Source organism: Mesoplodon mirus, assembly GCF_964341445.2.
Source record: "Mesoplodon mirus genome assembly, chromosome: 11".
NCBI lineage: Eukaryota > Metazoa > Chordata > Mammalia > Artiodactyla > Ziphiidae > Mesoplodon > Mesoplodon mirus.
This window is the reverse complement of record NC_138987.1, coordinates 50,572,559-50,600,316: the sequence shown is the minus strand read 5'-3', so window position 1 is coordinate 50,600,316 and position 27,758 is coordinate 50,572,559. Positions and strand designations below refer to the sequence as shown.

Here is a 27,758-nt window from a genome sequence, read left to right as displayed (position 1 = left end):
TTAGCAAATTTGGGGTGTAAGATCACAGTAGCTATAAGAGCTTTTGAGCTGATGTTAATATCTCTTTGAGCAATGGTGGTGCAAGTATTGTTAGAACAGAATTCTAGTGCCAGTAAAGAACACCGGTTCTGTGTTAGTGGTAGCACTCTATGTCCTATATACATGCACATATATAGGCAACCATATACATATATACACACATATACCTACTGTCTGGGACATTGCTGGATTAAGTCCTGCTGTTTTGAAGTAATTACTAAAAGTACCTCTTTCATTCTCAGGAGTATCTTTGTTTAGTTGATGAATTATATGGTCCCCTATTTATACACATCCAGGATATTGGAATATATCTCATGGCTAGAAGTATCTCTTTTCACAGGTAGGGAATTCAGGCCTACTTGGTGGAAAAAACTTGACCAGGACACATATATAGGCTATTATAAATTTCCTTTAACAAGAACTTGCCAGTTAAGTTCATTGTGACTTAAAGATCCTAAGACTTTGTTATTTTCCTTACGTATAATATTTTATCTTAAATTCTTATAAGTGCTAAGTATACATGATCTCTGCTGCCTAAACACAGTATCTGGTATGACATGGGCAATCATTAGTTAAAGAATGAGTAAATAAGTGATTAAAGTAATACTTTTTTCAGAATAAATGACATTGTAACAGATAAAAACCAGAGATGATCCAATATGATTTTCCTAAATTTGTACAGTATAGATGTCTTTTGTTTACTTGAATTGAATTTTTAAAATGACAACAGAGCTATACATACAGATTTATTCTGATGACTTTTTAACTTCCGAATCTGAAGTAATTATCTAGATATGGATGTGGCATGCTCATTATGAAGGGATTCTGATGAGAACATTGACATGGAGGATGTTGACTGATATGTAGGAAATTAGATCAATTATATGGAACAGTGTGGGATAAGCTTGGCAATTTTAAATGGTTAAAGGAGATACTCATTAAGAAAACTGGGGAGGGGATAGAGATACTGAAGGAAAATATTAGATTTTATAAATGCAACAGGTTTTGTAGCATGTTAAGTGACAACTCCTATATCAGTGCTTTGGAAGTAATGACTAGAAGAAGTCAAGGAACACAAGAGTAATTTTCAAATAACTCTCAGTAACACAATTTTGGTGATGATGCCATCCTCTGAAAAGTTTTGTCATTCTGTATTTTACATAAAAATCAATGTAATCACTGTTTAGAAGATATTGTGATGTACCTTGTGTCCATGGGAGTTTTAAAGCAAGAGTTCATCAAGGACAAAGCTGATCTTCTGACTTCATGGAAAGTAAATCTGCTTCTGAGATTGCTTGAAACAGAAGACCACTGCATGCACATACCATTTCCTAGATTTTAGTCCCACTAGGAGATCCAATTTCAGTTTAGACAAGATGTTTGTAGATGTAGTCAGTTGGTTTGTGTTAAGCTTTCGTTCACAGGGAGATACTGCCACAGGTTGAGGAATAGGGGAACATTCCAAATACAGATGGGTCAGGAGGAAAAATTCAGGAGGGTAAATCTGTCTTTTGAGGTAGTCTTGGTTTTATACATACTTTCTTTCCTCCTCAGAGGCTGAATTTCAGATGACTTCAAATTACCTGGGGTTTTTGCTCTCTTTATTCTTTTTCTCTTTTGTTGAATGTTTAGATAAGGACGCAAGAAAGTCAGCCGACTTTATTGTTCTGGACAGTTATTTTTATTTTATTAGTGAAAAAAAGTGGTCATAGATATATTTGTAGATGTAAACCATGTTAAAGGTGAATGGAAACTTGGAGAAAGAGTCGACAGACTCTTGTTTTGCCTGGGGCTTTCTTATTTTAGTATTAAAAGTCTCATGACTCTGGAAATCCTAGTCCTGAGCAAACTGGGACAGTTGGTCACACTACATAGAGATTGTTGAATCTAATCCAACTTGTTTTATCTCCATTTGTGAAGCCCATTTCCAAAATTGCTTTAAAGAAGTAAGAGGAATACTATCTCCACATAAATGTCCCCAGATGTTTCCAGTTGAAGAAGAAGGCATTCAAGTTTTGCATATTTTGTCCTAATTTTTAAAAAGGCATTAACTGCACTTCAAGCACACACTCGAGATATTGGTAATGTTTTTCGATCATAGTAATTTAGGAAAAAGACATGTATATGTGATTTGGACTTGGGATATGATTGAGAGCCGTTTAAAGAAAAGTTCAAAGTGATGAAAGAGTTTCTGTGTTGAGCTCCAGATATAGTGGGGGAAACTGCTGAATGTTTTCAGTATTGAGCAGATCGATTATAAACAAAATTTAGAAAGAGGATTATCTACACTTTCTCATCCTGTACAAAGTAAACAATTATGCTCTCTTCTCAAACTTTTCCTTTGCTTTCAACAGTTTAAAAATATCTGAGTGCAGTGATATAGAAATAATGTGTGATTTAATTCACCTTTTAGAGTGCTTTACTCATGTTGCAAAAATAGCTTAGTGATCTCTATTCAAAGAGTTTCTGGAAATAACATTAAAATTAGCTGGGAAGAGCACATATGTGTTATATAGTATATCTAATGAAAAAAGTGTGTGTTAAATGAGCAGAGATGTTGAATTATTTGCTATTCCAAAACTTTTATCCTTAGAGAATTGGGGTGACATGATCAGGTTAAAATATAATTTTACATGCATTATTATTTTTTCAACAGATTTATTTTGATATGCAATGACTTACTGTTTAATTAATCTTGGAAATACTGTGTCAGAAAACTCCACATTCCTTTGGGTTTACAAAGGTTTGACCTGATGCTATTCACCTTGCTACAGATTTAATAATGTAAATTTCAAGAGCATTATTTGATTCTCAGGAATTAGCCCTATTTATTAAAACACAGTTGCTATTAGAGACACTTATCAACTAGAAAGACTAACCTACATTACACTGACTTAATATCATTGCTTTCAATTCTTTGAGTTGCTTTTACTGATATTATTTAGGATGGGGAAAATTTTCGACCACACTAAAATAAAAACTAATGATTTACTTTCTTACTTTATGTTCAACCATTTATGTTACCTTTCCCTTCAACTCAGTGCTCTCTCTGTTCTTAATTCTTTGCACATATTTACGTTGTGCATATGCAGAATGTCATTTTCTAACTTAAAAACGAATACATCTTTCTGATAAGAGTAATGGTCTCTGTAAGCAAAATGTGTTCACTTTGTTAAAATCAGTTCTCTACAGATGACTTTGAAGGTAAAGGTGGTCAGAGGGTACAAATATACAGTTATAAGATAAATTAATCCTGGGGATGTAATGTACAGCATGGTGACTACAGTTAACAATGCTGCATTGTATATTTGAAAGTTGCTAAGAGAGTAGATCTGAAAAGTTCTTATAACAAAAAAAATTGCAACTATGTATAGTGATAGATGTTAACCAAACTTATTGTAGTTGTTATTTTGCAATATGTACATATATCAAATCATTGTACTCCTAAAACTAATACAATGATATATGTCAATTATCTTAATTTTTAAAAATGGCTAAAATAATAAAGAAGGTGGTCTCTAAACATGCCATTTATGAACATTTGCTGAAGCACTATTTGGAAATTATTTCAAAATAGTTGGTCAGTTACTAGTGACATAATTTGTTTCATGCTTTGCATGAACTTTATTTTGCCTAGGATTTTCTTAAACTATTTAAACAATTCATACCATTTCTTTTCCTTTTGGTAATTATCTATGAAGTAATGTTTACTATTTTATGAGACCTACTGTAAATCAATATGAATTCTATATGCCAGGGAAACAAATACTTAAAGAATAAAAGATTGGGGGACTGGTTCAAGATAGCGGAGTAGAAGGACATGCGCTCACTCCCTCTTGCGGGAGCACCAGAATCACAACTAACTGCTGAACAATCATCGACAGGAAGACACTGGAACTCACCAACAGAGATACCCCGCATCCAAAGACAAAGGAGAAGCCACAATGAGACGGTAAGAGGAGCGCAATCAAAATAAAACTGCTGGGTGGGTGACTTACAAACTGGAGAACACTTATACCACAGAGGTCCACCAACTGGAGTGAAGGCTCTGAGCCCCACGTCAGGCTTCCCAACCTGGGGGTCCTGAAATGGGAGAAGAATTCCTAGAGAATCAGACTTTGAAGGCTAGCAGGATTTGATTGCAGGACTTCGACAGGACTGGGGGAAACAGAGGCTCCACTCTTGGAGGGCACACACAAAGTAGTGTGAGCATCGGGACCCAGGGGAAGGAGCAGTGACCCCATAGGAGACTGAACAAGACCTACCTGCTAGTGTTGGAGGGTCTTCTGCAGAGGCGGGGGGTGGCTGTGGCTCACTGTGAGAACAAGGACACTGGCAGCAGAAGTTCTGGGAACTACTCCTTGTTATGAGCCCTCCCAGAGTCCACCATTAACCCCACTGAAGAGCCAGGTGGGCTCCAGTGTTGGGTTCCCTCAGGCCAAACAACCAACAGGGAGGGAACCCAGACACACCCATCAGCAGACAAGCGGATTAAACTTTTACTGAGCTCTTCCCAGCAGAGCAACAGCCAGCTCCACCCACCACCAATCCCTCTCATCAGAAAACTTGCACAAGCCTCTTAGATAGTCTCATCCACCAGAGGGCAGACAGCAGAAGCAAGAAGAACTACAATCCTGCAGCCTATGGAACAAAAACCACATTCACAAAAAGATAGACAAGATGAAAAGGCAGAGGGCTATGTACCAGACAAAGGAACAAGATAAAACCCCAGAAAAACAACTAAATGAAGGGGAGATAGGCAACCTTCCAGAAAAAGAATTCAGAATAATGATAGTGAAGACGAACCAGGACCTCAGAAAAAGAATGGAGGCAAAGATCGAGAAGATGCAAGCAATGTTTAACAAAGACCTAGAAGAATTAAAGAACAAACACCTAGAAGAATTAAAGAACAAACAAACAGAGATGAACAATACAATAACTGAAATGAAAACTACACTAGAAGGAATCAATAGCAGAATAACTGAGGCAAAAGAATGGAGAAGTGTCCTGAAAGGCAAAATGGTGGAATTCACTGCTGTGGAACAGAATAAGGAAAAAAGAATGAAAAGAAATGAAGACAGACTAAGAGACCTTTGAGACAACATTAAATGCAACAACATTCACATTATAGGGGTCCCAGAAGGAAGAGAGAGAGAGAAGAGACCAGAGAAAATATTTGAAGAGATTATAGTTGAAAACTTTCTTAACATGGGAAAGGAAATAGCCACCCAATTCCAGGAAGTGCAGAGAGTCCCAGGCAGGATAAACCCAAGGAGAAACACATGGGGACACATAGTAATCAAATTGAAAAAATTAAAGACAAAGAAAAATTATTCAAAGCAACAAGGGAAAAATGACAAATAACATATGAGGGAACTCCTATAAAATTAACAGCTGATTTCTCAGCAGAAACTCTACAAGCCAGAAGGGAGTGGCATGATATATTTAAAATGATGAAAGGGAAGAACCTACAACGAAGGTTACTCTACCCGGCAAGGACCTCATTCAGATTCGACAGAGAAATAAAAAGCTTTACAGACAAGCAAAAGCTAAGAGAATTCAGCACCACCAAACCAGCTCTACAACAAATGCTAAAGGAACTTCTCTAAGTGGGAAACACAAGAGAAGAAAAGGGCCTACAAAAACAAACCCATAACAATTAAGAAAATGGTCATAGGAACATACATGTCGATAATTACCTTAAACGTGAATGGATTAAATGCTCCAACCAAAAGACACAGGCTCGCTGAATGGATACAAAAACAAGACCCATATATATGCTGTCTACAAGAGACCCACTTTAGACCTAGGGACACATACAGACTGAAAGTGAGGGGATGGAAAAACACATTCCATGCAAATGGAAATCAAAAGAAAGCTGGAGTAGCAATACTCATATCAGACAAAATCGAGTTTAAAATAAAGAACATTACAAGAGACAAGGAAGGACACTACATAATGATCAAGGGATCAATCCAAGAAGAAGATATAACAATTATAAATATATACGCACCCAACATAGGAACACCTCAATACATAAGGCAACTGCTAACAGCTATAAAAGAGGAAATCAACAGTAACACAATAATAGTGGGGGACTTTAACACCTCACTTACACCAATGGACAGATCATCCAAATAGAAAATTAATAAGGAAACACAAGCTTTAAATGACACAATAGATCAGCTATATGTAATTGATATTTATAGGACATTCCATCCAAAAACAGCAGATTACACTTTCTTTTCAAGTGCACATGGAACATTCTCCAGGATAGATCACATCTTGGATCACAAATCAAACCTCAGTAAATTAAGAAAATTGAAATCATATCAAGCATCTTTTCTGACCACAACATTATGAGATTAGAAATGAATTACAGGGAAAAAAACGTAAAAAACATAAAGACATGGAGGCTAAACAATACATTACTAAATACCCAAGCTCGCTGAAGAAATCAAAGAATAAATAAAAAAAATACCTGGAGACAAATTACAATGAAAACACGATGATCCAAAACCTATGGGATGCAGCAAAAACAGTTCTAAGAGGGAAGTGTATAGCAATACGAGCCTACCTCAAGAAACAAGAAAAATCTCAAAACAATCTAACCTTACACCTAAAGGAACTAGAGAAAGAAGAACAAACAAAACCCAAAGTTAGATGAAGGAAAGAAATCATAAAGATCAGAGCAGAAATAAATGAAATAGAAACAAAGAAAACAATAGATCAATAAAACTAGAAGCTTCTTCTTGGAGAAGATAAACAAAATTGATAAACCATTAGCCAGACTCATCAAGAAAAAGAGGGAGAGGACTCAAATCAATAAAATTAGAAATGAAAAAGGAGAAGTTATAACAGAAACCACAGAAATACAAACCATCCTGAGACTACTACAAGCAACTCTATGCCAATAAAATGGACAACCTGGAAGAAATGGACAAATTCTTACAGGGATATAACCTTCCAAGACTGAACCAGGAAGAAATAGAAAATATGAACAGACCAATCACCAGTAATGAAATTGAAACTGTGATTAAAAATCTTCCAACAAACAAAAGTCCAGGACCAGTGGACTTCAGAGGTGACTTCTATCAAACATTTACAGAAGAGCAAACACCCATCCTTCTCAAACTTTTCCACAAAATTGCAGAGGAAGGAACACTCCTAACTCATTCCATGAAGCCACCATCACCCTGATACCAAATCCAGAGAAGGATACTACAAAAAAAGAAAATTACAGACCAATATCACTGATGAATATAGATGCAAAAATCCTCAAGAAAATACTAGGAAACAGAATCCAACAACACATTAAAAGGATCATACACCATGATCAAGTGGGATTTATCCGAGGGGTGCAAGGATTCTTCAATATACCCAAATCAATCACTGTGATACACCATATTAACAAATTGAAGAATAAAACCATATGATCATCTCAATAGATGCAAAAAAAGCTTTTGACAAAAATCAACACCCATTTATGATAAAAACTCTCCAGAAAGTGGTCATAGAGGGAACCTACCTCAACATAATAAAGGCCATATATGACAAACACACAGCAAATATCATTCTGAATGGTGAACAACTGAAAGCATTTCCTCAAAGATCAGTAACAAGACAAAGGTGACCATTCTCACCACTCTTATTCAACATAGTTTTGGAAGTTTTACCATGGCAATTAAAGAAGAAAAAAATAAAAGGAATACAAATTGGAAAAGAAGAAGTAAAACTGTCACTGTTTGCAGATGACATGACTATACATAAAGAATCCTAAAGATGCCACCAGAAAACTCCTAGAGCTAATCAATGAATTTGGTAAAGTTGCAGGATACAAAATTAATGCACAGAAATCTCTTGCATTTCTATACACAAAAGGTGAAAAATCTGAAAGAGAAATTAAGGAACCACTCCCATTTACCATTGCAACAAAAAGAATAAAATACCTAGGAATAAACCTACCTGCAGAGACAAAAGACCTTTATGCAGAAAACTATAAGACACTGCTGAAAGAAATTAAAGATGATACAAATAGATGGAGAGAAATACCATGTTCTTGGATTGGAAGAATCAGTATTGTGAAAATGACTATACTACCAAAAGCAATCTACAGATTCAATGCAATCCCTATCAAACTACCAATGGCAATTTTTTACTGAACTAGAACAAAAAATCTTAAAATTTGTGTGGAGACACAAAAGACCCCGGATAGCCAAAGCAGTCTTGAGGGGAAAAAACGGAGCTGGCGGAATCAGACTACCTGACTTCAGATTATACTACAAAGCTACAGTAATCAAGACAATATGGTACTGGCACAAAAATAGAAATATAGATCAATGGAACAGGATAGAAAGGCCAGAGATAAACCCACGCACCTGTGGTCAACTAATCTATGACAAAGCAGGCAAGGATGGAGAAATGACAGTCTCTTCAATAAGTGGTGCTGGGAAAACTGGATAGCTACATGTAAAAGAATGAAATTAGAACACTCCCTAACACCATACAGAAAAATAAACTCAAAATGGATTAGAGACCTAAATGTAAGACTGGACACTATAAAACTCTTAGAGGAAAACATAGGAAGAACACTCTTTGACATAAATCACAGCAAGATCTTTTTTTGATCCATCAGCTAGAGTAATGGAAATAAAAGCAAAAATAAACAAATGGGATCTAATGATACTTAAAAGCTTTTACAGAGCAAAGGAAACCATAAACAATGAAAAGACAACCCTCAGAATGGGAGAAAATATTTGCAGATGAATCAACAGACAAAATATATAAACAGCTCATGCAGTTCAATATTAAAAAAGCAATCAACCCAATCAAAAAATGGGCAGAAGACCTAAATAGACATTTCTCCAAAGAAGACATACAGATGACCAAGAAGCAAATGAAAACCTCTCAACATCACTAATTGTTAGAGAAATGCAAATCAAAACTACAGGGAGGTATCACCTCACACCAGTTAGAATGGGCATCATCAGAAAATCTACAAGCAACAAATGCTGGAGAGGATGTGGAGAAAAGGGAACCCTCTTGCACTGTTGGTGATAATGTAAATTGATACAGCCACTATGGAGAACAGTATGGAGGTTCTTTAAAAAACTAAAAATAGAATTACCATATGACCCAGCAATCCCACTACTGGGCATATACTCAGAAAAAAACATAATTCAAAAAGACACATGCACCCCAATGTTCATTGCAGCACTATTGACAATAACCAGGTCATGGAAGGAACCTAAGTGTCCATCAACAGATGAATGGATAAAGAAGATGTGGTACATATATACAGTGGAATATTACTCAGCCATAAAAAGGAACGAAACTGGGTCATTTGTAGAGATGTGGATGGATCTAGAGACTATCATACAGAGTGAAGTAAGTCAGAAAGAGAAAAACAAATATCGTATATTAACGCATATACGTGAAACCTAGAAAAATGGTACAGATGAACCAGTTTGCAGGACAGAAATAGAGACACAGATGTAGAGGACAAAAGTATGGACACCAAGGGGGAAAAGTGGTGGTGGGGCTGGTGGTGGGATGAATTGGGAGGTTGGGATTGACATATATACACTAATATGTATAAAATGGATAACTAATAAGAACCTGCTGTATAAAAAAATAAATGAAATAAAATTTTTTAAAAAGATTAAAAAAAATAAAAGATTGAATACACTTTAACTGGATCCATGAATGTTCTAATATATAGCACTCTAAAGTGGAGTGATTACAGTAATATTTAACAATATTCCATGGTTTTATAAAACAGAAAAGGTACCTTAGAAATCTAATCTAGCAGTTCCTACAGTGTAGTCTGGGATGGGATACTCGTCCTTCGGCATGTTCCATGAAGGGGAACAGAGGACTTGGCCAAGTAGTTGTGTGAGATGCTGCATGTAATACCTCTCCTGTAGATTTAATATTTATGCGTATATGTTAGCCTATTCAAGACTCCATGAAGGCATCTGTTTAATTTTTTTACTCAACTTTTCTCAAACTGTGGAATGATTTTGTTCTTTAAAACCAATGTTCTCACACCCCTTCCCCAACAGCATCTGGTAAATACTAACCCAGCACACCAGGGCACTGTGACCAAGGGTGCTCAGTGCCTCACTGTAGTTGTGGTATTGAGACAAAAAGTAGATACATCCATTTCTAGAGTTAGACAACTGGCTTGTAACTGGTAAGAGCTAGAACTAAAACCCAGGTCTCCTGACTGTGTAGGACTTCTGAGGCCATGCTCAAGTGACTATAACAGGACAGTGTCAGGGGCTAGGGCATGCACCACATCAGGGTTCTGAAATAACTTTTGTACCAAGGGCTAATTGGGAAATACTTAGGGTAGAATGTTGAAGTTCCATAAGATCAGATATAGAAGTCAGAGCTGAAGCTAGACTGCCTTGGATGGAAATTATTCCGTTGCTTACCAGACACCTAACCTTGAGTGCATTACTTAACTTCTCTGTACCTTAGTTTTCTCACCCGTAAAATGGATACAGTAGTTTCTGGCTCATAGGATTTGTTGTGAGAATTACTAAATGAATTAATACATTTAAACTTAGATCACATCACACACATAGTAAGCATTTGATAAATATTATTTCTAGTTATGCATTTATGAGGAAGTAGCAAACATGGATACCCTACCATTATGGTGACCTAATATGGGGTGGTAGTTTTAGGGATAAGAGAAGCATGTTGTGCATGCTAATTGGGAAAGCCTCTGAAGTAACAAGTGGGCCTTCTGGTCATTCATCTGCCTGATTCACAATTCAGCTTAATTGAATAGTTATTCAATAAAAGCACCTCTAAATATCAAAGTATTGTAAAAGGTATGTATGTATAGAGTGTGAGCACATAGATTATAAAGGTCAATACATAAAACAATAGGAGGTGCATACAATTAAATGAGCAAGATGACCTTCTTGAAGACACATCCCATTTTAGTGTAAAAGCAAAATACCAACCTGAGGGGTTTTTTTTGGGTGTATATGAATAATTATTTAAACTGAACCATCTGTTTTTATACCTTTTACCCCTGGAAGACTGAATTTTTTAAGGGTAGAGATGATGCTTTATTCATTTGTATATTAGGCAAGCAACACAGTATTTGACAGGCAACAGATAATTCAATAAATATTGAAAGAAAGAATGAAACTGCTCTTGGATCCTTTGCTTTCAGTTTGCCATTCTATGGTAACTATTGAAATTTGAAACAAATGAACTAGAATTAGCATTATATATAACATATGCCTTTTCTTTTGAAAGCAGTAATAATAGCTATCATAGATCACTATGACCCAGGCCCTAATCTAAATGCTTTTTGTACACCATCTCATTTAATCTTTATAGCAGCTTGATAAGTAGGTGTTATCAACAAGTGGAAGTTAGAATTTGAACCTGGGCCTGTTTAATTTGAGGGACTCTGCTTCATAACATTGCCCATCTTACATAATAATTTGAATGATCTTTTTCCTAATGTTACATTTTAAAGAAATTTTGTTGTAGTAATATATTTTAAAACATACTGTCAGAACACTGGGAGGAATATGTTTCCAAATTCCAGCTGGTAGGTTGGTCACTTTCCAATAAAGGTGCCACGTCTGTTTCCTTCTGAAACTGAAAACATTTTTGTGGTTATATATTTTATAGTTAATATTACAATATCCAGATTATCATTTGTAGTCAACATATTTCAGGCAACGAGTAGAGTAATTAGCCATTTAGATACTTTACAGCACCTAAGCTCTTTTCTCTGAGCTACTGGCAATGTATGATGGCCTGTGACAAGTCTTCACAACTGGTTTTCATTTTTAGAGGAAAAGAGCCTTTGTACATACCTTTGAGGTACTTTGTCTACCTTGTAATTTGACTTGGTTAAAGCAACTACTGTTAACTTCACATGATCAGGAGATAACTCTGAAGTCACAAATATGGGTATAATTTGTTTTCTACAATATATATTCATTTTCCATGCAACTTTTAAAATATATATTAATCAATTCAGCCATAGATTTCCACAGCTCCGATTTTAAAGTGAGCAATACTGCAGTGCTAGCAGACCAGCTTGAAACAGCCAGTCATCTGCCTGTCCCTGTCTTAACTGTACTTACTCTCAACTCCACTGTGGTGACCATCACTTGCCAAAAAACGCTAGAACCAAAGGCATCACTGAAGATAAAGATAGCAAACCTGTATTTGTGGCTGCACAGCTAAAACAATAGGAAAGGTGCTCGAATGTGTATTTAAGTTCACGCTGACCCTATAGGGTCAGAGGTGCTTTTGGCTCTGGCTCTGGTGCTTCTCCGTGTGGCATTAGGAGCAACTGTAGCAGTCATATTATTCATTGTTTTGAAGCAACTTTGGCTGATAGGGTGAGGGCTCCACTACTGGTACTTCTAGGAAACTGTTAAGCTCCACAAGGTCAGGGACCATGTCCTCTTCTCTATCTTTGGGTCTATAGCCAGCGAAAGAAGGAATAGTTGCTGAACATTATTTAAATAAACAAGAGAAGTAGCACCTCCAATTCTGCTGTCTTGGTTTGGGCAGTGGTTCAGGAGATGGTGATCCACATTTCAGAAGCAATTTTCGTGGCACAGGTGGCCCAGATCCAGAAGGTTATTTCTAAAGGATATAAGGAGTGCAAGGCAGAGGTGTTGGCCATGGAATACACTCCTGCTCTCTGGAAGCCTCTATGGTGGCTACAAGATGAGGATATGAATTAGTGAATTGGATGGCACCTTCACTATAAGCCCATACAGAGTGCCTCCTAGAATTGCATTCTCCAGTTTTGGAGAATGAAAGACCAGATTGTGAAGCATGACCTCTCCTATGGCTGTTTGTGTGATTCTGGATGAATTTGTCTCCATGGATTCTAGTGTGCTAAACAATTAAAAACCATAAGCATATTCAGAGTTGAAAATATGCAATCATGGCAGAAAGATTAGGTAAAACTGCCAGAAAAGAACAGGTAAACCTTATATATTTATTTTTATGGTGTATTGTGGACACATAAATTGTGGATTGTGACACAGAATGTAGTGAAGTTTTTGGTGAATCATCTAGAACAGTATTTTCCAAGCTCTAATGCATGTTCAGATCACTTGAGGATCTTGTTAAAATATAGATTCTGACTCACCTGTCCAGGGTGGGGCCTGAGATTCCTTATTTCTAATCAGCTCTAGGTGATACGGATGCAGCTGATCAATGAGTGAATCTCAGTAGCAAGATTTAGGATACTGTTTCTCAAACTTGGCTTCACATTGGAATCATTAAAAAGCCAGGGAATTTTAAAAGATGCTGATGCCTGGGTCTCAGCCCTTAAGATTCTGATTTAATTGATAAGGGATGTGGCCTGAGCTTAGGGATTTGTGAAAAGCTACCTAGGAGATTCCAGTGTGCAGCTAAATTGGAGAATTGATGCTCTGGCTCAGACTGGCTTCAATTTACTTTTGAAAAAGGTATTCATTTTAGGCATCTAATATTATATTTTTTTCCTTGCAGGTTGCAGCGATCTACAAGGACTCAAGTATTGGAAATCTTATAAACATAGTAATTGTAAAATTAGTTATAATTCATGATGAACGGGTAAGAAACAGTTCTAAAAGTAGTAATCCTAGCTGCAGTAGGCTTTTAGCGGGAATATAGAGAGAGATCATGAAACTCTTATTAGAAATGAGATATTTTAAAAATGTATATTGCAAAACTTGATTTGAAAAGGAGTGGAGTTAACTTTTTCTGTCGTGATGGAAACAAAATGGAATGACAACAGAGGAAGTTACAAAAATTAATAAACAATTAAAAATTTAAGGTTGAAAACATTTAGGTATTCACTTTTATAATCCTACTGTTGAAAGATTTAAAATATAGTAATTTTCAGAAGTTAGTTTTTCAATCCCAAATATTGGAAGGTCTAATTTGATTCTGTTTTGATCACAGTGTTTTAAGTATTGCTGAAATATGTTTTAGATATGAGGGAGAGATGATACCACTTCTTCATTTGCCTGTGAAAATGCTATTTAATGAATTGCATAAACACTGACAGGCTTGGAAGGAAAAAGGCCATGAATGTTTTGACGTAATGTTAAATTGCTGATTTTTTGTGTGTAGGAAGGACCAGTCATCAGTTTTAATGCAGCTACCACATTACGCAACTTCTGTTTATGGCAGCAAACTCAGAATGTTCTTGATGATGCCCACCCATCCCACCATGATACTGCTGTTCTTATCACTAGGTACAGTTCTAGAAATAACCCTTGCAGTGAAATTGTTTACCCTTTATCTCCTGCGTGATCACCAATACTTCTTCTTACGTTAATTGTTTATCGATAATACCTAGAAACGTTCTATGAGAACTTGTATTACAAAAGATACCATTGAATGAAAGCATTCTTCCGTTTTTTTCAGACCAGAACACTGGCCTGATTCCTTAGGAAATTAGCAACGTTAGGTTGCTAAGTAATGGTTTGACATAAACAAGATAATTTCCTTATTATATTAGTGACAGAGTAAGAATTAGGAAAATTACTTGGAAATTAATATAGTTATGGAACTGAGAACAAGTTTTGTTTCTTCCCTAACTTGACCTTTAAATCACTTGTAAAAGAAAGCCTTTGAACTTATTTTGGACTCCCTATACTTAAAAATATCTATCTGTTCCTTGTTTTGATGCTCAATGCATGACTTAATTACTGGGCTGCTTTTGCTAGGGTTTTTCTCAAACCTATTTATTTATATGCAGCTGCTGCTATTATAAAATGAGTATCCATTTTACATGTACCACTATACATTGTTAATTCACATCTTTGTTTCAGCTACAGTCATGCTACTAGGATATTTAGATCCTGAGTTTGTTGTTTGTTTTGGTTGGTTGCTTGGCCAAGGGGGAAAATTCTGCTTGAGGGTCAGACTCAGAGAAATTTTGGCTTTCTAGAACCCTGAAATGAAAACCTTTAGTTTATGTAAAACAGCTGACATATTGTCCATGTGCTTTATTTCTTTTCTAAACTAAAACAGAATTGACTCAAATTTATGCAGAGTATTCTATTACCAATCCATGGTTCTGCCCTGGGTTATAGTTAGAGGTCAAGCAGCAAAGACGGAAGATAATAGATTAATGATGGGAGGGAGGAAAAGGGCTGTAAGAGGAGACCATGAGGGAGGAGACTAGAGAACTGTCATAATGAATGTTTAGGGACTAAGTAATTTAAGAAGGAAAAAATTTAAGCAACTTGGTAACATCTGAGAACATCATTATTTTGCAGCTGAGAATAATAGCTGAAGTTCATAAACACATTGAAACATCAAGAGTATATTACATATACTACTGCATAAATAAAGGCAGAGAGGAGAAAAATACACTTAGAAAGCTTTTCATTGAACTTCGTTAAGCTTCAGCTGTTCACAGCAATCACTTTTATATAGCACCTATTGGTTATTGATATGCAAAAATGGTGCATTACTCTAGGTTTAGGGTAATAGTCATGTCATAGTTAAAGCTTCTTTATCTTTGTTTTGGCATGTTACAAAAAATATTTTCTGAAAATGCTTCAAAATCTTTTGTTTTAAGGGAAGACATTTGTGGAGCTAGAGAGAAATGTGACACATTAGGTAAGTTATTTGGTAAATAAAATATAGCTTATATAATTGTTTACTGAATTATTTAAAATGATGTTTCGATTATCTTCCTTTTAATTTACACATTAATCATTTTGATTATTAATTAATGGTTAGTGTCACTATTATTTGATTCTGCTCTAAGTTTTAAAGAATAAGAGCTAATATTTATGTACCAATTAATTTCTAAATATCAAGTGCTATGCAGAGCTGGACATTTTAAAGTGTTTTATGGTGTAATATTTGATCCGTACAAAATAGTGCATAAAAACTTATATGCAAATTTAAAGCAAAAAAAAAATAGTCATGAATCCACCACCAGATTTAAGAATTAGAAATTTATTGGTACTGTTCTATGGCCTGTGCTAAGTCCTTATTCTCTCCCTCGCACTTCCCCAAGAGGTAACCAATAGCATAAATTTTGTATGTGGCAGTTCCTTCCATCTTTTGAAAAAGAGTTTTATTGTATATGTATATATTCCTAAAAGAAATTGCTTGATTATGCTTATTTTTGAGCTTTAGTTCATGCATTTTCACTGCTGTACAATATTTCATCCACAGTTCACATATCTATATCCTGTCAGTGAATATTTGGGCTGATTCCAGCTGTTTTCTATTATGATCTTTATTATAAGAACTAAGGTATATTCCTACGGTTAGAATTGCATGCCATTAAATGTGTTCATGTTTAACTTTATAAGATATAGCAAATTATTTTCTAAAGTGGTACCAATTTATACCTTTAATCAATAGTGTGTAAGCATTCATTTTGATTATATCACTATTAATACCAGGATCTTCAAATTTCTCATTTTTGCCAATCCAAATTTAATATATTTCATTATAGCAATAATTTTCAGTTCCCTGGTCACTAATGAGTTTGGACATCTTTTTATATATTTACTGGTCATTTATATTTCCTTTTTAGAGAAGAATGAAAGAAATGAAAAAAACATTGCCTATTTTTCTGCTGTTGTACTTTTCATTTTCTTACTGCCTTTTAGTGTTCTTTGTAACTTCTTGATACCCAAACCCTTTTTGGTTTATATGTATTGCAAATATCTGTTAATAATTTGTTCCTTAGTGTTAATTGTTTTATGTGCGTGAAAATATATGCTGTAGCTGAATTTGTAATTTTAGGTTTAGCAATTTTGTATCTTACTAAAGAAATTATAGCCTTCTGAGCCTTCTGTAGCTCAAAAGTCTGAGTGTATTATCCTGTTTTCTTGTAAATATTTAAAAATTTGTCTTTTCACATTTAAATCTGTAAACCGTTTGGCATAATTTTTTTGATGTGGTATCAAATAGGGATCTAGTTTTGTAAGTTCCTTTTCTCTGTGGATGTCCAGTTTCCTCAGATCACACATTGACTAGTTCACCTCCTTTCATTAGAATGTGCAATGCCATATATAAAGTTTCTGTTTGCACTGACACGTGCAAATCATCCTGTTGTTTCATTAATCAATACTTTGTATTAATCCATGTGCCAATTTCATATTATTTCAAATTTTATAGCTATATAATAAATCATCATAATTCATAGGGTATATAACTACATCTAATTTTCTTCAAGAGTATTTTGGCTATTTTTGGACCTTTGCTCTTCCATAAAAATTTTAGACCAGCATGTCAAGTCATTATAAAACAATTATCTGTCTATTTACGAAGGTCTTTTTAAAATTTCTTTCAGTAGTGTATAATATTTTCTTTCAAAGCTGGTCATGCACAACTTTCATTTACCTCTTTTATTAGTGTATGGTCTTTGATGTTGATTGGTAGAAATGCATTAGATTATTTGGATTATTGATTTTAAATCTAGCCACCTGATTCATTACTCTAATTAATCCTTATAATTTACCTGTGGATATTTATATCACTTGTGAATTATGGTTATTATTCTTCCTCTTCTTCAATCCTTATAACTTTCTTTTGTTTTTCTCTTTTTCTTTCTTTTGTCTTAAAGCAAGACAAAAACCTTGTTGAATGTTGAATAGAAATGATGATGGTAGCCTTTTTTCCTGGATTTTAAAAGGAATACTTGTGCAGTTTCACCATTAGGAATATTTGACATAGGTTCTTGGCAGATAAACTTATCATCATAGTTTTCTGAGACTTAAAAAATGTATGCTTTTTTATTAAAAAATTTTTCAGATATTGAAATGATCATACGATTAATTTAATCCTGTGAATTCCTTTTATGAGTTTGGTAGCACTAAACCAAACGTGATCAAGGTTTTTCCTTTTTTTTTTTTTAAACTCACTGCTAGATTCCATTCCATGCATATATTTTCAGGAGTGAAATGATCTTCCTTCGATTATATTTGTCTAATTTTGATACCAAGGTTTTATTCACCATACAGAATTTGTTGGAAGTATATTATTTCTTTTCCCATTCTCTGGAAGATTTTAAATAATGTTGGAATGATCTATATCTTGAAAGCATGGGAGATCCCACCTAGAAAACCATCTGGGTTTCATCTTTCCTTTGTGGAAGATATTTAACTACTTAATTTTTCCAACGGTAATCAAACTTTTAGAAAAATCTTCTTGAAGGTATTTTAAAAAGTGTGCTTTTCTAGATATCTGACCATTTCTTTTAGTAGTAGTAAAATTAGTTTAAATTATTCTCATAGCATTTTCTTTTAAGTTCTGTCAGTAGCTATACTTCTGCCTTGTTTTATTTCTGATATTATCTATTTGCACTTCTTTATAATGGCCCAATTTCACTGGAATATTGTCTATTGCATTTGTCTGTTTAAAGGATCAAATCTTTGCTTTCAATCTCATTTTTATTTCATTAATTTCTGCTCTCTCTTTCCTTTTCTTTCCAATTTACTCCTGCTGTTCTATTTATAATGTAAACTGACTGTTAGCTCAATAACATCCAGGATTTTTTCTTTTCTAATTTTATTGTTTAAGACTATCGATTTACTTCAAGGTATCATTTTATTGTGTCCCACAAATTTTGATAGGTATTTTTCATGTCATTTAAAATTCTAAATTCTAAGTATGTATAAATTCATCATGATTTCTTTTTTGACTTATTAATTTAGAAATACATTTAAAAATTTTATGAATATATTGAGACTTACTGTTTTTTGTTTATTAAATTCTAATTTAATTTCACTGTAGTTGGAGAACATGATCTATACGATACCCATTCTTTGAAATCTTTTGGTATTACCTGTATGGTCTATTATGTGGTCAGTTAAAAAAAAGTTTCATGTATGTTTAAACAGAATGTACATTCTTTAACTATGGTATACAGGTTTCTATATGCCTGTTAAATCAAACTTGCCAATTATGTTGTTCAAATCAACTATATATTTACTAATTTTTTGCTTACTAGGTCACTTACTTGAAACATGAATATATCTCTGTCACTCTCTCCATTTTCAATTTTACATTATAATTTTTACAATTACAGTATTCAAATTTTTTGTTTCATCTACTTTCAGGCTAACTCATTAGGCATATATAAGTTTGAATTGAACCTTTTACAACTGTGCAGTGACTTCTTTTTATCTCTAATAATGCTTTTTAAAGAAAATCAAGTCAGTATAGCTTTATTTTAAAGTACTGTGTCTGGCAATACTATAGCTACCCAACTTTTTCATTTTTTTAGGTCTCTGAACTTTTTTTTTTTTTGCATCTTTATTGCAGTATTATTGCTTTACAATGGTGTGTGAGTTTCTGCTTTATAACTAAGTGAATCAGTTATACATATACATATGTTCCCATATCTCTTCCCTCGTGTGTCTCCCTCCCTCACACCCTCCCTATCCCACCGCTCTAGGTGGTCACATAGCACCGAGCTGATCTTCCTGTGCTATGCTGCTGCTTCCAAATAGCTATCTATTTTATGTTTGGTAGTGTATATATGTCCGTGCCACTCTCTCACTTTGTCACAGCTTACCCTTCCCCCTCCCATATCCACAAGTCCATTCTCTAGTAGGTGTGTGTCTTTATTCCCATCTTACCCTTAGGTTCTTCATGACATTTTTTTTCTTAGATTCCATATATATGTGTTAGCATACGGTATTTGTCTTTCTCTTTCTGACTTACTTCACTCTGTATGACAGACTCTAGGTCCATCCACCTAGTTTCTTTTTATGGTTGAGTAATATTCCATTGTATATATGTGCCTTAACTTCTTTATCCATTCATCTGATGATGGACACTTAGGTTGCTTCCATATCCTGGCTATTGTAAATAGAGCTGCAATGAATATTTTGGTACATGACTCTTTTTGAATTCTGGTTTTCTCAGGGTATATGCCCAGTAGTGGGATTGCTGGGTCATATGGTAGTTCTATTTTTAGTTTTTTAAGGAACCTCCATACTGTTCTCCATAGTGGTTGTACCAATTCACATTCCCACCAGCAGTGCAAGAGTGTTCACTTTTCTCCACACCCTCTCCAGCATTTATTGTTTCTAGATTTTTTGATGATGGCCATTCTGACTGGTGTGAGATGATATCTCATTGTAGTTTTGATTTGCATTTCTCTAATGAATAATGATGTTGAGCATTCTTTCCTGTGTTTGTTGGCAGTCTGTATATCTTCTTTGGAGAAATGTCTATTTAGGTCTTCTGCCCATTTTTGGATTGGGTTGTTTGTTTATTTGTTATTGAGCTTCATGAGCTGCTTATAAATTTTGGAGATTAATCCTTTGTCAGTTGCTTCATTTGCAAATATTTTCTCCCATTCTGAGGGTTGTCTTTTGGTCTTGTTTATGGTTCCTTTGTGCAAAAGCTTTGAAGTTTCATTAGGTCCCATTTGTTTATTTTTGTTTTTATTTCCATTTCTCTAGGAGGTGGGTGAAAAAGGATCTTGCTGTGATTTATGTCATAGAGTGTTCTACTTATGTTTTCCTCTAAGAGTTTTATAGTGTCTGGCCTTACATTTAGGTCTTTAATCCATTTTGAGCTTATTTTTGTGCATGGTGTTAGGGAGTGATCTAATCTCATACTTTTACATGTCCCTGTCCAGTTTTCCCAGCACCACTTATTGAAGAGGCTGTCCTTTCTCCACTGTACATCCTGCCTCCTTTATCAAAGATAAGGCGACCATATGTACGTGGGTTTATCTCTGGGCTTTCTATCCTGTTCCATTGATCTATATTTCTGTTTTTGTGCCAGTACCATACTGTCTTGATTACTGTAGCTTTGTAGTATAGTCTGAAGTCAAGGAGCCTGATTCCTCCAGCTCCGTTTTTCGTTCTCAAGATTGCTTTGGCTACTCGGGGTCTTTAGTGTTTCCATACAAATTGTGAAATTTTTTGTTCTAGTTCTGTGAAAAATGTCAGTGGTAGTTTGATAGGGATTGCATTGAATCTGTAGATTGCTTTGGTAGTAGAGTCATTTTCACAATGTTGATTCTTCCAATCATAGAACATGGTATATCTCTCCATCTGTTGGTATCATCTTTAATTTCTTTCATCAGTGTCTTATAATTTTCTGCATACAGGTCTTTTGTCTCCTTAGATAGGTTTATTCCTAGATACTTATTCTTTTTGTTGCAATGGTAAATGGGAGTGTTTTCTTGATTTCACTTTCAGATTTTTCATCATTAGTGTATAGGAATGCCAGAGATTTCTGTGCATTAATTTTGTATCCTGCTACATTACCAAATTCATTGAATAGCTCTAGTAGTTTTCTGGTAGCACCTTTAGGATTCTGTATGTATAGTATCATGTCATCTGCAAACAGTGACAGCTTTACTTCTTCTTTTCCGATTTGGATTCCTTTTATTTCCTTTTCTTCTCTGATTGCTGTGGCTAAAACTTCCAATACTATGTTGAATAAGAGTGGTGAGAGTGGGCAACCTTGTCTTGTTCCTGATCTTAGTGGAAATGGTTTCAGTTTTTCACCACTGAGGACGATGCTGGCTGAGGGTTTGTCATATATGGCTTTTATTATGTTGAGGTGGGTTCCCTCTATGCCTACTTTCTGGAGAGTTTTTATCATAAATGGATGTTGAATTTTGTCAAAATCACTTTCTGCATCTATTTAGATTATCATATGTTGGTTTTTTTTTAACATTTTTATTGGAGTGTAATTGCTTTACCATGGTGTGTTATTTTCTCATATGGTTTTTATCCTTCAATTTGTTAATATGGTGTATCACATTGATTGATTTGCTTATATTGAAGAATCCTGCATTCCTGGTATAAACCGCACTTGATCATGGTGTAGGATCCTTTTAATGTGCTGTTGGATTCTGTTTGCTAGTATTTTGCTGAGGATTTTTGCGTCTATGTTCATCAGTGATATTGGCCTGTAGTTTTCTTTTTTGGTGACATCGTTGTCTGGTTTTGATATCAGGATGATGTTGGCCTTGTAGAATGAGTTTGGGAATGTTCCTCTCTCTACTATATTTTGGAAGAGTTTGAGAATGTTGGTGTTACCTCTTCTCTAAATGTTTGATGGAATTCACCTGTGAAGCCATCTGTTCCTGGGCTTTTGTTTTTGGAAGATTTTTTATCACAGTTTCAATTTCAGTGCTTGTGATTGGTCTTGTTATATTTTCTATTTCTTTTTGGTTCAGTCTCAGAAGGTTGTGCTTTTCTAATAATTTGTCCATTTCTTCCAGGTTGTCCATTTTGTTGGCATATAGTTGATTGTGGCAATCTCTCATGATCCTTTGTATATGTGCAGTGTCAGTTGCTACTTCTTTTTAATTTCTGATTCTGTTGATTTAAGTCTTCTCCCTTTTATTCTTGATGTGTCTGGCTAATGGTTTATCAAGTTTGTTTATCTTCTCAGAGAAGAAGCTTTTAGTTTTATTGATCTTTGCCATTTTTTCTTTGTTTCTATTTCATTTATTTCTGATCTGATTTTTATGATTTCTTTCTTTGTGCTAACTTTGGGCTTTTTTTTTTCTTCTTTCTCCAATTGCTTTAGGTGTAAGGTTAGGTTGTTTATTTGAGAATATTCTTGTTTCTTGAAGTAGGATTGTATTCCTATAAACCTCCCTTTTAGAACTGCTTTTGCTGCATCCTATAGGTTTTGGGTCATCATGTTTTCATTGTTGTTTGTTTCTAGGTATTTTTTGATTTCCTCTTTGATTTCTTCAGTGACCTGTTGGTTATTTAGTAGCATATTATTTAGCCTCCATGTGTTTGTATTTTTTACAGCTTTTTTTCCTTTAATTGATATCTAGTCTCATAGTGTTGTGGTTGGAAAAGGTAGTTGGTACGATTTCAGTTTTCTTAAATTTATCAAGGCTTGATTAGACCCAAGATGTGATCTATCCTGGAGAATGTTCCATGAGCACTTGAGTAGAAAGTGTATTCTGTTGTTTTTGGATGGAATGTTCTATAAATATCAATTAAGCCCATCTTGTTTAATGTGTCATTTAAAGCTTGTGTTTCCTTATTTATTTTCCTTTTGGATGATCTGTCCATTGGTGAAAGTGGGGTGTTAAAGTCCCCTACTATTATTGTGTTACTGTCAATTTCCTCTTTTATGGCGGTTAGCATTTGCCTTATGTATTGAGGTGCTCCTATGTTGGGTGCATAAATATTTACAATTGTTATATCTTCTTCTTGGATTGATCCCTTTATCATTGTGTAGTGTTCTTCTTTGTCTTTTGTTATAGTCTTTACTTTTAAGTCTACTTTGTCTGATATGAGAATTGCTACTCCAGCTTTCTTTTGATTTCAATTTGCATGGAATATATTTTTACATCCCCTCACTTTCAGTCTATATGTGTCCCTAGGTCAGAAGTGGGTCTCTTGTAGTCAGCATATATATGGGTCTTGTTTTTATATCCATTCAGCCAGTCTGTGTCTTTGGTTGGAGCATTTAGTCCATTTACATTTAAGGTAATTATTAATATGTACATTCCTATTACCATTTTCTTAATTGTTTTGGGTTTGTTTTTGTAGGTATTTTCCTCCTCTTGTGTCTCCTGCCTAGAGAAGTTCCTTTAGCATTTGTTGTAAAGCTGGTTTGGTGTTGCTGAATTCTCTTCACTTCTGCTTGTCTCTAAAGGTTTTAATTTCTCCATCGAATCTGAATAAGATCCTTGCTGGGTAGAGTAATCTTGGTTGTAGGTTTTTCCCTTTCATCACTTTAAATATGTCCTGCCACTCCCTTATGGTTTGCAGAGTTTCTGCTGAAAGATCAGCTCTTAACCTTATGGGGATTCCCTTGTATGTTATTAGTTGCTTTTCCCTTACTGCTTTTAATATTTTTTCTTTGTATTTAATTTTTGATATTTTGATTAATATGTGTCTTGGCATGTTTCTCCTTGGATTTATCCTGTATGGGACTCTCTATGCTTGCAGGACTTGATTGACTATTTCCTTTCCCACGTTAGGGAAGTTTTCAACTATAATCTCTTCAAATATATTCTCAGACCCTTTCTTTTTCTCTTCTTCTTCTGGGACCCCTATAATTCGAATGTTGCATTAAATATTGTCCCAGAGGTCTCTGAGACTGTCCTCAATTCTTTTCATTCTTTTTTCTTTATTCTGCTCTGTGGTAGTTATTTCCACTATTTTATCTTCCGGGTCACTTATCCGTTCTTCTGCCTCAGTTATTCTGCTATTCATTCCTTCTAGAGGATTTTTAATTTCATTTATTGTGTTGTTCATCATTGTTTGTTTGCTCTTTTGTTCTTCTAAGTCCTTGTTAAATGTTTCTTTTATTTTGTCCATTCTATTTCCAAGTATTTGGATCACCTTTACTATCATTACTCTGAATTCTTTTTCAGGTAGACTGCTTATTTCCTCTTCATTTGTTTGGTCTAGAGGGTTTTTATCTTGCTCCTTTATCTGCTGCATATTTCTCTATCTTCTCATTTTGTTTAACTTACTGTGTTTGGGGTCTCCTTTTCACAGGTTACAAGTTCATAGTTCCTGGTTTTTTTGGTATCTGCCCCCAGTGGGTGAGGTTGGTTCAGTGGCTTGTGTAGGCTTGGCGGAGAGGACTGGTGCTTGTGTTCTGGTGGGTGGGGCTGGGTGTTTTCTTTCTGGTGGGCAGGCCCACATCTGGTGATGTGTTTTGTGGTGTCTGTGAACTTATTATGATTTTAGGCAGCCTCTTTACTAATGGGTGGGGTTGTGTTCCTGTCTTGCTAGTTGATTGGCATGGGGCCTCCATCACTGGAGCTTGCTGGATGTTGGGTGGAGCTGGGTCTTAGCGTTGAGATGGAGATCTCTGGGAGAGCTCTCACTGATTGATATTACATGGGGCCAGCAGATCTCTGGTGGTCCTATGTCCTGAACTCGGCTCTCCCACATCAGAGGCTCAGCCCTGACCCCAGGCTGGAGCACCAAGTTCCTGTCAGCCACACGGATGTTTTACAGGGTCTTTCTCCACCCAGGGACTCAGCCAGGATTTTAGGCAATGGGTTCTGAGTCCTAAAAGTGCCTCTCTTTGGGAGCTTGCAGAACATGACATAGGAGAGGATTCAATATTTTCTTGGAGTTGGATTTTCTTTCTTATACTTCTCCCATTGCCCCAAAAAATCCTCCCCTGAGTAGCTGCTGCTCCTTTATTCTTAACTCCTCAACTGAACACACCCTAAGGATAGTTCTTAATGACAAATACAAAATGTTGGTAGTAATTACTAGGTTTCCTGCTTATTTATCCTTTTGCAAATACTGTTGCCTTAGTCTCTGAGCATGTTTTATCAAGTATGTTAAAAATGGTTTTTATTCTTTAACATGATGGATTGGTGACTCTGTGTAGCTTCTTGCACTTCCAAACATGGGGAATCTGTGTCAGATTTGGGCCTGTGCTACTTTATTCTATCTCTGCCCAGTTTTAGAGAACCTTTAATCAACATGAGTGAATCTAGGCACAAACCCTCAGCGGGCTGCTTGGTACCATAAGGCTATACATTCACTTTGATTTTTGTTGGTCTTGCCTATGGAGATATTTGATCATGGTCTCTAATCATATGCAATGCATATTTTTACAGATATGTCATGTGACTAAAATGTTTAGTTTATAATATATCTATCTTTAAGCATGTATCATAAAGTTTAGGTGGTAATGGAGTCAATATTGTGTTCCAAATACACAGCCCTGAAAATGAATACACTGGAATTGAGCCACTAGGCAAATTGAAAATACTAATGAAGGAAAGGGAACACCAACATATTCATGAAAGAAATGTGTTCAGTTTATTCTGACATTTATGACTAAAAGAATACATAGGAAGAGGGAGCTAAAACACAGTAGCTAATATAAGTATTTATTTTATATTAAAAAAATTATAAATGCAGAACTTTACAGTAAGAAACTGGTTATTTTATATATGATCATCTATTTTTAATGAAAGGAATCATTGTAGGAGAGCAGATAAATTTGCAGGCAAATATTGAAGGCTAGAAATAGCAAAAACCATTGTATTATGTTGAACAGTAAAATGAAATGCTAACTTGGTTGATGATGGAGTAGGACTATTATAATGAACATTTATTTTGAATTTCTTTTTCTAGAATAAAAGACTATATCAATTGTAACTATTGCTGTCTTTGGTGTCCAACCAGTTCATGCTGTCTTCTTCTTTCAGCAGCAATTCGAGTTGCAGAGTTGCACGTTGTTATTTAAATGAGTGACTAGATCTTGATATGTGATACATTTCCCATTGCTGAAGCAGTTACAAAATCAAGTGCTTCCAGTGGTTATATCATTATCATGTTTTATTTAACACATATTAAATTCAGGCACTATTCTAAGCATTTAACATATTTTTACTCATTTAATTATCATATGGTAATTTAATAATTGTATGCTGCTTCAAAACTTTAAAAAATAAAAGAAAATTTATAATTTATATTGTTCTGTGCTATTTTCTTTATTAGTGCTATTACCAATTTAAACATTTATTACCTTTCCTATTATGCACACTAACGTGGCCTAAAACTTCATTCTTCCTGTAGTAAATGTTCTTTTCATTTTTCTGTTTTTTAAAAAATTGTTTGCCTATCCCTTATTTTGGATTATTTTCTTCAGTAAAATAATCCAAGAATTTGCTAAAAAGATTTCAACTACAGACAAATCATTCTGTTCTTTTTTCTTCACCTTACAAAATGTTCATGCAATATTAACAGTCAACTGCATTCATTTCTAAGTAGTAATGCCAATGATAAATGCTTTAATGCTTTCTTTACGATTCTGGTATTTCCCATTTTGTTGAAACACAAACGTGAAATTTTTCAGGTTTAGCAGAATTAGGTACCCTGTGTGATCCTTTACGGAGCTGCTCTATTAGTGAAGAAAATGGACTGAGTGCTGCCTTTACCATAGCCCACGAGCTTGGGCATGTGTAAGTACCTTCTGTCACCTCAGTAACGTGCCTTCTATATACCATTGCACAAATGTCTAAAATTCCATCTTCAATTGAGTAATTAGCACCTTTATATCTTTATAAAGTATTAGTAGTGTAATTTTCACCCCTGAAATTCTAACTCTGGCTCTTTTGTGATCTATGTTAGGTCAGACAGGCTGCACAGATCAACAGACTAAGCAAAGAACTAGAGCTTGGGAATTCTTTTATTTCATTTACTGTATTGGATTACATGACAAGCACTTCTGGCCTCTATCCCTTGTTATCCTATACATGACCAGGTACTGTGCTCTACCATCTTATGGGAGGGCCTGCAGGGGCCCCTGGTTCTGGGGAACTCCCCAAAAGATTTGTAGTACCAATTCTTTTCTTGCTTTTATAGCTCAGAGCCCCAGCAGAAGATGTGGCCTGTGGGAATTTCTTAATTACTAAAAGATTTTTAAAAAAATTTCCTCCCAGTTGCATAGTTTTTTGTTTTTTGTTTTTTGGTTTTTTTTTTAAATTTGAGATTCTCCTATCTGTTCCTGCATTATTAAAAATTCTACTGGGGTTTTATGCTCCAAGAATGTGGAGGCCGTGATTTCCCATGATACTCTTGGGGCTCCCAGAGAAAATCAGAAACCCCTCTGAAACTCATCCCCTGAAAAATGATCCCAAATGTACCCCCAGTACTCCTTTGATTTCTTGGTTATCTGCTAATAAGGAATTGAGGCTAGAGATGCCTCTCTTGACTACATTTTCTTTTCCTGGTCATGGCTTAATGTCATTAGAGTATTCAGCTGGAATA

General features: G+C 35.1%; 1 protein-coding gene across 3 annotated transcripts in view; it reads left to right on the top strand.

The window, feature by feature from the left end:
* Nucleotides 1–27,758, top strand: part of ADAMTS20 (ADAM metallopeptidase with thrombospondin type 1 motif 20) — a 188,927-nt gene that overhangs the window by 51,889 nt on the left and 109,280 nt on the right. For all 3 annotated transcript variants that reach the window (XM_082635388.1, XM_082635386.1, XM_082635387.1), the window contains exons 5-8: nucleotides 13,555–13,638; nucleotides 14,161–14,285; nucleotides 15,620–15,660; nucleotides 26,845–26,950. In XM_082635388.1, coding sequence (XP_082491514.1) covers nucleotides 13,555–13,638; nucleotides 14,161–14,285; nucleotides 15,620–15,660; nucleotides 26,845–26,950 — 356 coding nt within the window. The remainder of the gene's footprint in view (nucleotides 1–13,554; nucleotides 13,639–14,160; nucleotides 14,286–15,619; nucleotides 15,661–26,844; nucleotides 26,951–27,758) is intronic.